The 16,478-nt window shown below is 35.9% G+C and overlaps 1 protein-coding gene across 1 annotated transcript; it reads left to right on the top strand.

Annotated features, from left to right (window-relative positions):
- The first annotated feature begins 6,034 nt into the window (after positions 1-6,034).
- Positions 6,035-10,018, top strand: LOC119989416 (farnesyl pyrophosphate synthase 1). The gene is made up of 12 exons (XM_038834922.1): positions 6,035-6,271; positions 6,977-7,001; positions 7,092-7,207; positions 7,299-7,385; positions 7,481-7,597; positions 7,676-7,764; positions 8,024-8,075; positions 8,803-8,898; positions 9,147-9,191; positions 9,301-9,390; positions 9,486-9,557; positions 9,648-10,018. The coding sequence occupies exons 1-12, from the start codon at positions 6,161-6,163 to the stop codon at positions 9,774-9,776; spliced, it is 1,029 nt and encodes a 342-aa protein (XP_038690850.1). The 5' UTR covers positions 6,035-6,160; the 3' UTR covers positions 9,777-10,018.
- The last annotated feature ends 6,460 nt before the right edge of the window (positions 10,019-16,478 follow it).

The following is a 16,478-nucleotide window of genomic DNA, read 5'->3' as shown; positions in this document are numbered from 1 at the left end:
TTAAAACTTCAGCAGCAGCACTTTTCGTTTTCTCCAATTGAGCTTCGACCTCCATCCTTAACTTTTTCTCTTGCTCTTCGGCCTTTGAAATTTTTTCATTGTCAGCCTGTAATAATCCGCTAGAAAGACGAAGGCTCTTTATCTCCTCCTTTAATTTTCTGATTTCCTTATCAATGTAAAGCTGAATTGACAAAGCCTGAAAGAAGAAGACGAAGGTTACTTTTAATTTAACATTGAAATAAAAATAAATTGAGTTTCGAAAATACCTGAAAAATATGAGAAATGCTATAAAGAGAAGCATCCTCAAGGTTTAACTGAAGAGGAGTAAAATCAAGGGGATAGGCCAATTTATATAGATCAGGAAATAACTCAGCATGCCTTGAATAAAGGGGGATGTTAGGGATCGACATTTCGAAACTCCTCGCCGGGAGATTAGATGGAAGATCAGCACCCGATAGTCTCAACTCCTTTTCAATTAGAGCTCTCAAAGGTGAAACTGGATGAACAGGATATTTTCCTTCTCTTCTCACGGTCTCCTCTATCACTTCATCATTAGGAACTTGAATGATGTCATCGGCCTCCTTGTTCAATCCCGCACTTTCATCTACCAGAGAAGGAGATGATAGCCTGAGTTTTTTCTTCCTTATAAGTGTAGAATCATCATCAATATTGCTCTCAGGAACTTCAGGAGCTTCAGTTACTTCAGCAATTGTTCCTAGCTCGCTGTGAAGTCTCAAGCTAGACTCATGTTTTCTCTTCGTCCTCTTCTCCTTAGAGCTTCTCTGGACTTTCTTATTTTCAGCAATCTCCTTAAGAGTCAAAGGAACGATTACTCTTGGAGCCATATGAGATTCTGTCAAAAATTAGAAAAGAAATCGTTAGAAACACGAAACAAAACCAAAAACATAAACGTTTTATCAACTTACTTTCAAAAAGATACTTTGCTGAAACAAATTTCCAATCTCTTTCAGAACGAGGAATCGTCTTCAAAAACAATTGACAATTCCTCTGAGCTTCTTTAGTAATGGTTATCTTAGGAGATTTTCCTGCAATAAAAAGACAATTATTCATAATAGGATTGAATGAAGATAAAAGAAATCTAACTAATTTTACCTTGAATATTCCAGGAAATAGGAATAGTATCATCATCTTCCAAAAGAGTTTCCTTCTTCACCAAGAAATATCTCTTTTGCCAGTTATGATCACTAGATGTTGTCCCAGTGATCAAATTTTCTTTATCTTTCTTCGACAACATAAATCTACCTACATCTTTTTTATTTTCTTGCCAAGAATAAGCAGCAAGAAATTCATGAAGACCGAAAGTAAGACTATATTTTACACTCAAAGCTTCTAAAGAGAGCAAAATACGCCAAGAATTAGGCATAAGTTGACTGGGGGCAACTCCAGAAAATCTTAGCACAGATCTGACTAAAGGTCCTAAGGGAAATCTCAACCCACATCTTAATGCTAACACATACACAACAGTCCACCCTGGAAATTCATACGAAGCTAATTCACCAGGAGCAGGAATTCGCATTTCTATCTCTTCAGGAATTCCAAATTTGGCCTTAAAACTATTTAAATCTTCTTCTGTTAACACAGAAGTAGGATCATTGTCAACTACTATATCTTCCTCAACAACCTTTTGAGTCTTACTCTTTGAACGCGTGGTTGGTAAAAAGCTAACCTTAGAGGGACTAATAACCTTTTTGCTCGATACTCCTTCGGATTCAGAGTAAGATGAAACCCTAAGACTAGCGGTTTGATCTCCTAATTCTTTTTCAGGTATATCACCTTCAGGAAACTCATCTTGAGTATCCCTAATAGCCTAACTTTCACTCGGAATAATCTGGGGACTAAAATTAGATTCATCCCTCTCGTTTTCTCTCTCAAACCTATCAATAAATTCTTCAGAGGAACCGAACCAAGCCATGATTGAAAATTCGAAAAAGAAGAAGTCAAGAAACGTACCGAAAGTCGAATCGTGTTCTTGAAGTTTTAAGATAGTGGGTGGTTACAGTAACCCATTAAAAAACCCCAAGGATTAAATAGTAAATTCAAAATTCAAAAGTCAAAAGTTAAAACTCCTCGGAAATCGTTCCTCTCTAAACTAATCAGAGCCGTTCGATCAAAAGTAACTTCTCGATAAGCGACGAAAACGGCGGCGCTACATTATTACATCTCCTTAAAAGATTAGTTCGAATCAAAACACGATTCAACTTCTAAAGTTGCGCTCTTTTCCCTATAAATATACTGGAGAAAAACCAAAGAAACGCCACTTCCAAAACAAAAACCTCTACAGTTATGAGTTCCTCCAAGCTTCCTATTAGACCTGAATATCAGAATATAATGTCCAAACCATCAACCAAGTCAGATGAAGGACCGTCTGAAGTGGCTGAAGAACTTCAACAATTGAGCTTATACCTCGACGGGTATGATCCTTACCAACATGTCTCCGATCTGCAAGATTTGGTGATACGTTTGGATAAAGATCTCCATGAAGCAGAGAGAAGGATAATGAAACTTACTGGAGCATACAAATTGGCAGGAAGGTCACTTTATCGACTTCGAGATATGTCAGAAAATGCTGCCATGGAAGACGATCCTCAAAAGCTACGACAAGCTGTACAAAACATCAATCTTCTTATGAAGAATAATCTAGTTAGAATGTATCATGCCTTATGGCCAAGACCTTAAAGGCTTGAACAATTTTAACTATTTATAAATACTATTCCATGTTTATTTAATCTTTGTCAAAGATAAAGCTCTTAGACAAATCGAGGATTTCCTCACTAGATTCCAAATACATTCAATTTCTGTCAAAGATAAAACCTTTAGATGAAGCAAAAATCTCCCCGTTAAAAGACAAAGCTTTTCAATGAAGACAAAGCTTTTCAAAGGAAGCCGAAGCTTTATTAGAGGAAGACGAAGCCACTCAAAGTTCCAAAAATAATTCAACTCCAATAAATTAGCATTAATTCAGATAAATTAACCCTCGAGCAAACCAAAAGGCATTCCAACTCCTCGAAAAGAAACATGGATTGAATCCATAACTATCCATCTTCCCACTACTTATCACGACTTCCAATAACTTCTTTCATATTCCACTTGTACAAATATTCAAAAGAAGGAATTGAGAGAAAACAACATTTTCCACAAAAAATCTCTAAGGATGGATATTCCCAACTATCCACCCACGAAGAAATCTACAATTGAAGAAGGTTCTACTTCCAAAGAGATTGAAGACGGAAATGATCCCAGATTCAACCTCTCTCCTATAAGAGAAGAAATATATGAAGACGATCATCAGAAAACCATCGAATCTCTAAAAGGAGCTTTGATGGAAACCAAAAGAAGACTCGAGAAAACAACCGATAAAGTTCAAGACTATAGAAGACAACTCATGGTTTCAAAGCATGCCATCCAAGGCATCCGATATATGTCATGGAGCAGACAAGCAAGTAGCCATGATCCAGATAAATTGCACGAAGCGATCACTGAGATCACAGTACAACTTAAATCTGTTGTAGATGGAATATATAATGTTCTCTACACTCTAGATTAAAATTCCTGTTTATTTTCCTTCCTTAAGTTTTATTTCGAAAAAAGGTTCCCATAAAGTCTCAGTTTGTTCTCTTTAATCAAAAAGAGACACGAATATAGAAGGCGGGATATTTGAATCATTTATTTTGAAATTCAATTCCAAAATACGAAGAGACGTCATAATTTCTAAAAACGGTGCAACTGTTTAGCTTCCCCACGTTCTTTAGGAATAACTACTTCTTTGAACGTGAGTCTTTCGTCCTTAAATACACGACAATAAGGAAGGAGAAGACATTCCTTCTTCCTTCCAAAAATCTCTCAACATTTAACAACATGAGTTCGTCTGATCCAACTCCTGCAAAAAGAGTATTGGATGAGAAAGAGAATCCCATTCCTTCAAAGAGGGCAAGAAACGAAGATCCATCGTCCTCAAAGGCAGGGACCAAAGAGCAAGGTTCCACATCTCGAATCAACGACGAACCAGACGATTCAGTCGTTGAAGTATTTGTAGTGTCTGAAGAGTTGTATGAGGAAAACCCTCAAAATTCCATCGAAGGCCTAAGAGGACTCCTGGAGGAGGCCGAAAGAAATCTCCAAAACGAATACGAACGAAACCAATCTTATACGGACGTGCTTCGAGCAGCCAGAGATGCGTTGAACAGAGTTCGTGATAATGCTTGAGGCCATTCTCAAAATCAGAATGTTTATCGATTACAAGAATCCCTGTTAGATCTTGCAGCCCATGTTGGGAATGCAATAAATATCATAAATGATGTTATTCGCACCTGGGCTCGTTAAGAGTTAGACCATTACATATTTATTTCCATGTATGAAATATTTATGTTTTATCTTGACAAAGATGTTTTCAGTGTTACTCTCATTGCTCTGAAATTGTAATTGCAGAAGAACTTCAATAGTCGAAGATGCAAAAACTGCAAACAGAGATGATGAGACAAAGAATTCTAAAGAAGACACAACCCCAAGCAAAATATTTTTAAGTTTAAATCAAACTTAAAAATATGGGGCAAAGTGTAGGGGTCAAAGTCAACCTCAGCAAATTACATGGGCCCCGAAGCCCAACAACATAAAAGCCCAACAAAGGCTAGGGCACAGAAGCCCAACAACATAAAAGCCCAACAGAGGCTAGGGCCTCGAAGCCCAACAACAATCAGGCCAGAGCATACAGTCCAAAAAGGACTTGGTCTTTTAAAGGCAATACAAAGCCGATACAAGTAAGGCCGAACCAATAACTAAGGGACTAAACCAAAGATAAGGTAGTTCCTCGTTAAATGGTAACAGTCGAAACTACTGCAAACTATTGTAAACTACCTCAAACTACCGTAAACTCCCCTAAACTGCCATGATCTTCTCCAACTGTCACAACTGCTGGTAACTGCTCAAGAAAAGCATAAAAGGAGTTCGTTAGGCTCAGGGAAGGGGACTGGGGTGGGGGAAAAATTCTGACTTTCTCACTCACTTGTAATCACAAGTGATAAATAAAATATCATATCGTTCTACACCGTGGACCTAGGCTCAAAAGCCGAACCACGTAAAATCTCTCTGTTTTGTCTTACATTTATCAACTCACTCTCAACAATTCGATTGTCGATAATTTACATCAACATGAAATATTTGACAGAGTTTTATTTTGAAGTATATTATAGACTAACTTATAAGTTTAAAAATGAGCTTTTGTCAAACAGACTAGATATGTTATCTGTTTAGTCTAACAAAGAATGTCAATCTCCACTCACTTCCTTAGTCCCCGCCACCAACCCTCGTTCAAAGACTAATAATAATATCACACTCAAATATGGCGTGCGGGCGTTCATGTATCACATGTATGTAAAACTATCGAAGGCATGAATGTCGTGCTAGTAAGTTTTGTTTTAATTGGAAGAGAGTCAGTCATCTCTTCCGCGGTTGGTACGCTTTGGGTCCCACTAGTGATGGTTTGGTTCAACTTTTGACAGCTGAAAAATCATTCAAGATCTTCCCAACAAGATTTCTCTCATTAATTTAGTTCCTTCTTATTAATTATGATAATGATTATTGACCTGACCAAGTGGGATGGAATCATGCCAAGTTACAATACAGTACACTCATACATACAGACACAGATCTATGCCCTTTAATCCAGGCAGTCATGTACTGCCACGTTTCTCCATCAAACAGTTGGAGAGTCCATGTTGGTGTTTCCCACATGAAAATGGGATACCATCCATACCAACAGCTTCAGCTTAGATAAATACTACAATAATTATTTAAATATGGCGATGAATATTTCCGACGGCCACATGCAAGGGAATCATCTACAGAGAAGAGAAGGCAGTGATGGCAACTAGTGTAATTTCCTTGAATCCTGGCCCCCCTTTAGTCTAACTAGAACTCAACATTTGACTTTTTTTTAATTGGAAAATAGAGGGATTCACTCTCTTCTCCCTCCTCCTTTTCTGTACAAATAACGCCCCCACCAACACAATTCCGTCAAGCCCCTCTCTCTCTCTCCTCTATAAGGAGACAGGTCCTCGTGTTCTCTCTCTCTCTCTCTCTCTCTCTCTCTTTTTCCTCCATCCTCTCTGTGTCTCCGCAAAAAAAAAGCTTCTGCTTCTCACCAATGGCGGATCTCAAGTCAACGTTCATGAAGGTCTACTCGACTCTCAAATCTGAGCTGCTCGACGATCCTGCTTTCGAGTGGACTCCCGATTCCCGTCAATGGGTCGAGCAGGTACTTCGCATTTTCACATCTTCTCCTTTTGGTGCTTTTTCATTGCTTCTTTGAATGTTTATTCCTTCTTCAATGACTTTTGCTCGTATGATCATTTTTTTTTTTATTTTCAATGTATGATGCCTAAAATTTTAAATTTCCTCGGCATGCTTTTGATTGTTTGAGGTTGGAATTAGCTGCTCCTTCTTTGCTATTAATGTGGGAGAATTGGTCATAAGAGAAGTCAGGACTGAAAGGAGATACAGAGGTTGGAGATTGAGCAACTCATCCTACTTAAATATATATGAACATAAAAATGATAATCAAATTTGATAAAACAGTTCATGGAAGGATGTTTCCGTCTTGCTCAAACTTTATTATGATGATGATTTTTGGATTTCTTGTAGCCTGTAGGAACCTCTTTCTTATCAAATCATATTCCCAACCGATGCTTGCTGATCTTCAAATTAATGAACCAGGATCATTACAAGTCTTGGTTTTATCTTTCTCAAGTTTTGAATGAGTGAAGATGTATGCCATCATACTAAAATCCTTGGTGTATTTTATAACTAGAGATACATATTGTTTCTGAACAATCTTAGTTCTCCAGAATATTTATTTTGTATGTAATCAATCCCCACAAATATATTATTTGGCACAGTTCCTATTTAGTTCTTTCTCTTTCTCTCAGTCTCTAACCAGCTTGTTTTGACCTATCTACTGCAGATGTTGGACTACAATGTGCCTAAAGGTGGGAAATGAAAAATTATATCAAGTTGTTTTCAAAGACATTATGTCCTGAGGACTTTATAATCAATCAGGATCTCAATTTATTTGTCAGGGAAGCTGAACCGAGGCCTCTCTGTACTCGACAGCTACAAATTGTTGAAAGAAGGAGAGGAATTAACTGAAGAGGAAATGTTTCTTGCAAGCTCTCTTGGTTGGTGTATTGAATGGGTATGCTGATGAATACCTTTATGTGTTCCTTGTTGGACCAGTTAAGATACTGCAAACAATACTATTATAATTATGACAAAAATACATGCAGCTTCAAGCATATTTTCTTGTTCTTGATGACATTATGGATGGCTCTCATACACGGCGAGGTCAACCTTGTTGGTTTAGATTGCCAAAGGTTTGTGCTAACAGAGTTTTTTTTTTTTTTTTTTTTCAATTAATTTCTGTTATTGCTAGTGAATTAACTAACTTTTGGGAATGTATGTTTTGTAGATTGGTATGATTGCAATAAACGATGGGGTCGTACTTCGTAATCACATTCCTAGGGTTCTAAGAAAACATTTTCGAGATAAGCCTTACTATGTTGATCTGCTAGATTTGTTTAATGAGGTAATTGATCTATTTGACTTAGGTTGCTTTTCATTATAAAAGTGCGCTCACAATGTTATATATGCCATGCCTATGTAGGTTGAGTTTCAAACAGCCTCGGGACAGATGATTGACCTGATCACAACACTTGAAGGGGAGAAAGATTTATCCAAATACACGTTGTCACTGTGAGTAGCATCTGAGCTTATATCCATCCATGTCAGATAAACCTAGTTACTCTTTTTTTCCGTTATGAGACAAAAATGGTTTGAGAAAGGACCCTGTATTCACCTTGATCATGCACTTGTGTACTATTGTTCTGGATAATGCAAAGGTTTAGCATGTTAAAAATCAGTGAGATTTTTAAAATTTAATGCGTGGCGGCTCTCATATTGTATTGGTGGCCTAATACTCTATACATTTGCTTCTTTTTTTTTTTTTTTGCAGCCACCGCCGCATTGTTCAGTATAAAACTGCCTATTACTCATTTTATCTATCTGTGAGTATAAATTCTTATAAATGTTGAAGGCTACTGCACATAATTTATTAGCTAATCTGGTAATTCTGTTGTTGCAAACAACATTTGTGATTAGCCCAATCATCAGTAGTTTCATCGATGTATTCTGGAGAAAAGAACTAGAAATATCTCAGCATATTATTTTCTGGATGATATCACTAGAACAACTGTTATTTTGAGAGAGATTATGATTTTTCTTGAAGTAATTTTGTAACTATTAACTAGTTGTCTTGTGTTTTGTAGTTTTGAGTTCCAGTGAATTAATGAGCAGTCTGGGGGCTTAGAACAACCATAAATAGAGTTTCTTTTTAAGCGTTTGGGCAATGGAATACAATTTTTTTGGTGATATTTCTCTTGTACGTCCCAGAAACTTTGAATAAAATTTCTTTTCAGTTTAGGACCAGATTCTGACATGTAGATCTTTCCCAGGATGTGGATTCCCTCAATACCCTCAATCTATGAATCTTATCATTCCTAACCATTGTAATCCTACGTCAACTTAAAAACCCAGGTTTCCTGGGCAGCTTCTGTTAACTTGAAGCACTATTTGCCTTGCACGTGAATGTTAAAAGATGATTACAACTATGTATCTTGTAGATTGAAGTATACAACACTTTTCATGATTTTTTTCCCTTTCCATTGTTTTATTGCGTTTATGTTGGAAAGCTATGAATTTAATTGGCTTGCCATGTTCACTAAATTTGTTCAGGTTGCATGTGCATTGCTCATGTCTGGTGAGAAACTAGAGAACCATATAGATGTCAAGAACACACTTGTTGACATGGGGATTTACTTTCAAGTACAGGTAATTTCCTTTTCGGTATCATAAAAGTCCATATTATATATCATTTACTTCACTTTATAATCTTTTGTTTGTTTGTTGTTAGTTGTGGCACGGCTACTTTTTTGGATTTCATTACTTTTAAAGTTTCAAAGCTTATGTAGATTTGGTGCAAGAAATTCATCTCGATGTTTAGAGTTGATTCTATATGCTTTAATGGATTTTATCTGCTAATGTCAATAGTTTGCTTCTTCTTTTTTCGCCTTTTGTAGGATGATTATTTGGATTGCTTTGGCGATCCTGAAACCATTGGCAAGGTCAGCTCCCGTGTGATGTATTAATGTATAACCCTTAATTGCAGTGTGAGACTAATGATCTGCACATTTCATGAAATTTTTTTGTAAATGTTTTCCTTTCTGTTATCAGATAGGAACAGATATTGAAGACTTTAAGTGCTCCTGGTTGGTTGTTAAAGCAGTGGAGCTATGTAATGAAGAGCAAAAGAAAGTGCTATATGTAAGAATGGAGTCTTATTTGACCATTGTGATATTTCCTCATAAATGGGAGGATCAGTGTAAAATTTTCTCATTATTCTGTTTGTTTTATTTCAGGAAAACTACGGAAAGCCGGACCCAGCCAATGTTGCGAAAGTCAAAGCCCTCTATAACAAGCTTAACCTTGAGGTTTGCGCTTGATCTTTATTGATGTTGAGCAAATTAATTTGCATGTATCTCATTCTTCCTCTCCTATGAATTCTTCAATGCTTTTTCTAGGGTGTATTTGCTGAGTATGAGAGTCAAAGCTATGAGAAACTCATAACTTCCATCGAAGCCCATCCGAGCAAGGCAGTGGAAGCAGTGTTGAAGTCCTTTTTGGCTAAGATATACAAGAGACAGAAGTAGAGAATCAATTTCCAAGAATGTGGGGAAGGTTAGACTGGTCGAAACAGACCCTCACCTTCCATTCTGATGTGTTTTTTTCCTAGTTTCATGATTGAAAAAGATTGAATCTTGTTGTATCCTATTCGTTAAGAAATTATGTCTGCTGCTTATGGTTACGCTTTTTTTATGTTAAATAAAGATTCATTGCTCATGATGTATTCGAACTTGCTTGTTTCATGTTTGTTGTATCGCCTTAGATTGTCGATCTGAGCCTTCTAATATGCTAAGATTTAAGAGTCATGCATCCTCTTGCATCAAATATCGAATATGTTGACAGCAATAGATTTTTCCTCGATATGGTGAACCCATGTCCCATGACCAACCATGGAGATTTGTGTTTTAAAAAGAAAATATGCAAACTGGGTCTGGCCGATCGATGTGGTATAATCTTGCTTTGGAGTTGTTTAGTCCGTCTGGTTCAGCATTTTCTTTAGAGTATATAGGTTATGGGTAAGGTCTCTGTATATATATCTTGGCTGTTCTCAATCTCACCCACTGTCAAACCTTCTGCATGGAAGTTGTTTATACAATTTTGGTTTTTTTTTTTTTTTTTTTTTTTGGTGTTGAATAAAAGGATCATTGCTCATGAGATTTGAGATGATGTATTGGAAAATATTCACTTGAATATTTCATGTTTGCTGTATCGCCTTCTATTGCCCCTTTGATTATAGAATCTACTTAGATTTTATAGTGATGCATTCTTTTGCATAAACTACCGAATATGTTGACACCAATAATTTGTTCCTGGGTATGGTGAACCCATGTGATTTTAAAAGAAAATATGTATGGTAAACCTTCCTTTGGAGTTGTTTTGGGTCTATTTGGTTTAATATTTTTTTAGAGCATATATGTTACTGATCTTCAATTCTATCCATTGCGAGAGTTTTGTGCGTGAGAATTATTTATCTATATCTTGGGGGTGGGTTGGTTTCATTTTTTTGCTAGTCTTTTCAATCAATCAAAACAATTAAGAGAATTTTTATTTGTATATCATCAAAATACTAAATTTACATAATTTTTAAAATTTTTTTATATATCACTATTTAGACTGACATATAAATCATTTAGTAAAAATAAAAAATTAATATATATTTACATATTGAATTAGAAATTATTAAGTCTGCATAAAAAAAATTTTTAAAGAAAAAATTGTTTATTTTTATTATTATTTGGCTTTTCTTATACTGTACTGTGCAATATTGACGTAATTGAACTGGACCTAATTTCATTTTTGGAAAGGCTGCAAAGGGTTTCATTATTATAAACTAGGTCGGTTTTGATTCAATAAAAATTAAGAGACTGTTAGTCTTGTTCCAAAAAGAAAATGTTTTGACTCCTAAAAAAAATACTAATTGATTCACAAACGGCAGTGCTAGTTGTACATAATAAAAGTGTACATAGGCTTACATAATACATGAGGCAAGCCACATGTATAGATGACAAATCAATTTCAAATAAAACGAAAATTAAAATTGAGCGGCATAAATAAAGAAGGTGGAAATGCTACCTATTTTGATGGTACAATCGAGACAACTTCTATCTACAAAAAGGTGATTTTCAGAAAAGATCGTGCAAGAGAAATTTCTATCGATGATTGTCGCCTATTCAAAAAGATTCATCATCGATTCAAACGCTAAAAGGAATCACAACCAGTTGTGTACAAGTAAGTTTCAACAACCCCTTTGTTTGTATCATTGAAAGCTTGAGATTATTAGGGTTTGACGGATTTTTTTATATGATTTTTGAAGGGTTAAGTAAACTTTTGACTACTGAAAGATACTCAAAATTTCATTTTGGTTACTCAACGATCAAACCTTCCAAATTGATCACTCAAAGATTTTTTTTACTACACTTAGGTCACTCGGGTAGATTTTGACTATTTAGGGCCGTCAATGATATGACGTGGCATGTTGACCGTGAGAATACAATTGTTTTTTCCTTATGTGGCATGATGACTCAGTTCCTAGTGCTGAAGTGGCATAAAACAGTTAATAATTATTATCAATATCTGATATGTCTTTTTTAATCCTAATTTGTCTTTTTTAATAAATTACAGTGTTGCAAAAATCGGCCTAGTCGGCCGACTAATTGATAGTCGGCACTGGCCGCTGCGCCTAGAGTGTAATCGGGTCACTTAATCGGTGACCCGATTAAGCCCCGACTTGTCGGCCTAGTCGGGACTAGGCGTTTTTTTTTGGACAGATTTCGATGGAATTTAAAAAAAAAAAAAATTTGACTGCAACCCAATTTTCTTCATTGCAGCCCTAGAATCTTCAGAGGAGCCCCGAAGAAAATAGACAGAGAAGCACTCAAATGAATCGAAGAATCTGACTGCAACCCAGTTTTTTGCGTTGCTTGTCGTCAATCGTCATCTTAATTCATGCTCGATGGGGGCGTACCTGCCATGGAGAACAAACCCAAGTGTCCGACCACCTGAATTGAACGGAGAGATCGAAACCCATCACTGAGTGCGGCAGGGGAGGTAGAGAAGCAGAGTAGGTAGAGAATGTTTCACACAGCTCCATGGCATCTCCTTGGTTTCTCCGATGAACTGGCGTTGTGGGTTTCTCCACAGTTATTAGGTCACACGTAGATATGCTTTGGTCAACTACCTTTTTGACACCGAACGGCACAGTTTTATTCAAACTCTTTCATCATTTTTTTTAATAGTTATTCTATTGCAATTCGTTTGTATATATTCAATTGCAATTCATTTTTTATAAATGATGAATAAATTATATATTGCATGTATATATATGTAATATTTAATATAATATTATGTGTATATAATATTCTCTCTATGAATAAATTATATATTGTATAATATGTATAGCATATATATATATATATTATTTTTTAATTAAAAAAACTTAGAACGATTAATCCGATTAATCCCCGACTAGTCCCCGATTAATCTAATTAATCCCTAATCCCCGTGGACCGGCTAACGGCCGACTAGCGATTTTTGCAACCATGATAAATTAATACCTAAAAAGGATAATCAAATCCTACCGAATCTCGTCTCCTTCAATTTGATCGATGAAGAGGAATTGCTTCCAATATTTGTATATTCATGACTTCGTCCAAAAAGCGAGTTGCAGATCTCTGGTGTCTCGGTCGTCGCAAGCTCAGTGGTTCCAAAGATCTCGCCGGTGTCTCGGTGGTCTCTTGCAGATCTCTTTTGTTTTCGCATAATGAGTGGGTTATTTGCAGAGTGTTTCAAAAGAGTTCAGGTGGGTCTTTCGTTGCTTTGCCTCTCTCTTTCGTTGACTTCGTACTTCAGATTTGGGTCTTCAGATCTGCTTTCTCTATCATAATGATTTGGGTGTTCCGACGGAGCTAGATCCCGATGGAGGCAAGTGAACTTGAATCCTAACGAAGCGGATCGAGCCGCTGCTACGAACCATGGGTGTTCTGACGGAGCTGGATCCCGATGGAGGCAAGTGAAGTTGAATGGGTGTTCCAGCATGGATCTTTGATGTGGCCAAAGATGATTCTTGGTTTTTTTTTCCTTATGTCATAATAATTGTGAGATTCAGACTTAGATGTGATTATTTTTTCTATTTTTTTCCTTTAAAAATTTAATTTCACTTATAAAATTACACATAATCAACATTTTTTTTTAAAAAAATATTTGTTTGGTTTTTTAAATGCCACGTCAGCTTGTTAACTGCCCTAAATAGTCAAAATTTGCCCTAAATAGTCAGCTTGTTTGGGTGACCAACTTGGAACATTTGATCTTTGAGTAACCAAAATGAAATCTCACATATCTTTCAGTGGTCAAATGTTTACTTAACCCGATTTTTGAATAATTTCATTACATATTTTAAACCTTCTATTACAAGTTTGGGCAAATTAATCGTGATGAGATTGTGTGTAAATAAACATAAATTCAAGATTCAAACCTCATACGATTTATGTATAAGGAGTCTAAAATTACACCATAATTGCTATGTATCTATAGCATCTTATCAATCCTATGATTTTTGGTTTTCTCCCTAACGATCTGCAATTACATTTTGTTTATGCATAAAATGCACATAACTTCATTATTAGCATTGAGTTTTAATACTATTGTACTGTCATGATTAGTTGCACACTATTGCCGTATAATTACACATTATGAATATTTTTTTACCTGTTTCTTCCTTACAGGATGACAAAATTTAGAGCAGTCAAGATTAAAGAAAGTGGCAAATTATCGATGAAGGAGCCCTCTGTCCCTAAAGATAGTAGCAAATCATCCAAGAAGGAAACTTTGTCAAAAAAGGAGAAGTGTAAGAAGACTTCGAATCAGTATAGGTCAAACTTGTTGGGGATTCAATCCCTAATAAGTGGTATTCATTTTAAGAGGAGGCATAAGAACAGTTTTCAGAATACACCATTTTGGTGTATGTACAAAAGATTTATCAAGGACGACCATGTTGAAGTGAAGACTAGAAAACAAGAACACGTTGATATCTTAATTATATATATATATATAATTATACATCATTTTACATGTAATCTTGTATTGTTTAAAGTCAATTTGGGATTGATACTGCCTAAGAAGTTGTTATTTGCACATTTTAGGTGTCGGGGCATGTATTGAAGAAAATGAGTTGAATCGAGTCAGAAAAGGAGAATTCTGGAACCAGTGAGCAAAACTGATCGATCGGACCAAGTTTTTGAAGAAATTCCAGAGAGCATATCCGATCGATCGGAGGACATTCCCGATCGATCGGCCAGACCCAGTTCGCGATTCTGAAGATTTCAAATGCCCAAAAATATTCCAAACTCATGCGGGTTCAGTTCAAAATGATATCAATGGATATTCTAAACGACATTCATGTAAAGTGGGGTATAAAAGGGTAAATTTTTAGGGTTTTAGATATTCTACAACTTTTGGAAGAAACAAGGGTCTTGTAGTCTCTCTCTACAGCAGCCATTGGAGCTCGAACAAGGGGATTCAGGGGTTTCTCTTTATTTTTCTCTTGTTCTTGTATTTAATGATTGCTATTTTGGATCTTGATTTGTATTCCTTGGTTATGAGGAACAAACACGAAACTCAAACTCTCTCATAATGAATATAGATATTAATCACTCATCAAAACATTTAAGACAGTGGAAAAACAAAAATAGACTCGAAGCATAAAATATTTCTCTCTAGATTTTTCTCTCTCAAAGCTTCGATACTTCACTCCATGTTGATGTGCTTTATATAGACACCACAAACCACTTTTGATAATCTCAGATGTTGATCAGATGATTATCTTAAAGATAATTGTTGCATATGTTTAAGATAAAAACCAACACATATATATCCAATTAATAGACATTAGTGTTTGTCCAACAACTAAACCATAAGGAGTCCATATCAAACCTCAATACTTTGTTCCTATCACTTCTCCTATATTAGTTAGGATCCATAACAATTTTATCCAAATAAAATTGTGTTCCAAATCAACATAGAGATAGAGTTCAAGTAAAACACAAACTGTAGATTCAGATATGGTTGTGGTAACCTCTGGAGCTTATTTATGACAGTGTGGACGAATATGTCCCTTGATTCCACAAAAATGACAAATGGGAATGAACCTACCTTGGTCATACCTTTGTGAACTTTGCCTCTTATAGAAGGATTGAGGATGGAATGGTTGAGCTGTGCGGCCAAAACGATAAAATTTTTCGTACCTTAACTGAGGAGATGCTCTCCCATTTTTAGCATTTACCACGTTTGATATATTGCACTTTTGATTTTTCTGCTCCAAAGTCCTTGAGGTGAAAGGAACAAATTTCACAAATTTTGGGGTCTTGTTTTGTGCACCCATTTGTGAACTTTCACCTATTTCGTATCAAAGTCCAAACATCTCCTTGCTCGTCCTTTGCATATCAAGTATGTTCTACAAATGATTAGAACCAAATTCAAATTTATTACTATTAGAACAAACCTTTTTCAGCATGTTTTCTCTTTTTGCTTCAGCCTCTATGAAGTAGGCTATATCAGAGGTTACATCAGATTTCTTCAAAGCTTCTAGCTTAACTATTTCTTCCTTCAATTCTTTGATTTCCTTTCTGGCTTCAGCTAGTTCTTGCACTAGAAGTTCCTTCTCTTTAATAGCTAAGTGTCTTTCCTTCTTCTGAGCTTGTTTCGGATCTTTGGTCGCTTAAGGTTACTGGAATATCTTTTTCATCTTCTGATTCAGCGTCAAATTCTTCTTCTGTATCATCGCTCCAAGTGATCTGATAGGCATTCGGCTTCTTTTTCCAATTTGCACACTCTTGAGCAAAGTGTCCTTTACACTCAAAGCATTGAGTGGACTTTGGATCTTTACTTTTCTTTTCAGCTTTGGACGATGAAGATTCATCCTTCTTGAAATCCTTGGAGTTCTTGTTCTTCATGAATTTCTTAGAACTTTTTGTTAGCAACAATAATTCATCAACAACATCATTAGAATCATTAATAGAGAGATAAGCAACACCTTTTAATTTTTTAGGTTTTAGACAACTTGCCTCAAAAGTTTGTAATGAGCCAACTAATTCTTCTACTTTTATTTTATCAATTTCTTTGCTTTCTTCAATTGCTGCCACCTTCATTGTGAATCTTTCAGGCAGAGATCTGAGAATATTTCTTACCACTTTGCTTGATTCAATAGGTTCTCCTAAAGTAAAAGATGTATTGAC

The sequence above is a fragment of the Tripterygium wilfordii genome, chromosome 21, assembly GCF_013401445.1.
Source record: "Tripterygium wilfordii isolate XIE 37 chromosome 21, ASM1340144v1, whole genome shotgun sequence".
Lineage (NCBI taxonomy): Eukaryota > Viridiplantae > Streptophyta > Magnoliopsida > Celastrales > Celastraceae > Tripterygium > Tripterygium wilfordii.
Note: the sequence above shows the minus strand (reverse complement) of the source record. Positions and strands in the feature narration are given on the sequence as shown.

Coding starts and splice junctions, on each gene's coding strand:
- LOC119989416 (XM_038834922.1), top strand. CDS start 6,161: ATGGCGGATCTCAAGTCAACGTTCATGAAGGTCTACTCGACTCTCAAA. Junction 7,386..7,480: donor GTTGGTTTAGATTGCCAAAG/GTTTGTGCTAAC, acceptor TATGTTTTGTAG/ATTGGTATGATTGCAATAAA. Junction 9,192..9,300: donor ATCCTGAAACCATTGGCAAG/GTCAGCTCCCGT, acceptor TTCTGTTATCAG/ATAGGAACAGATATTGAAGA.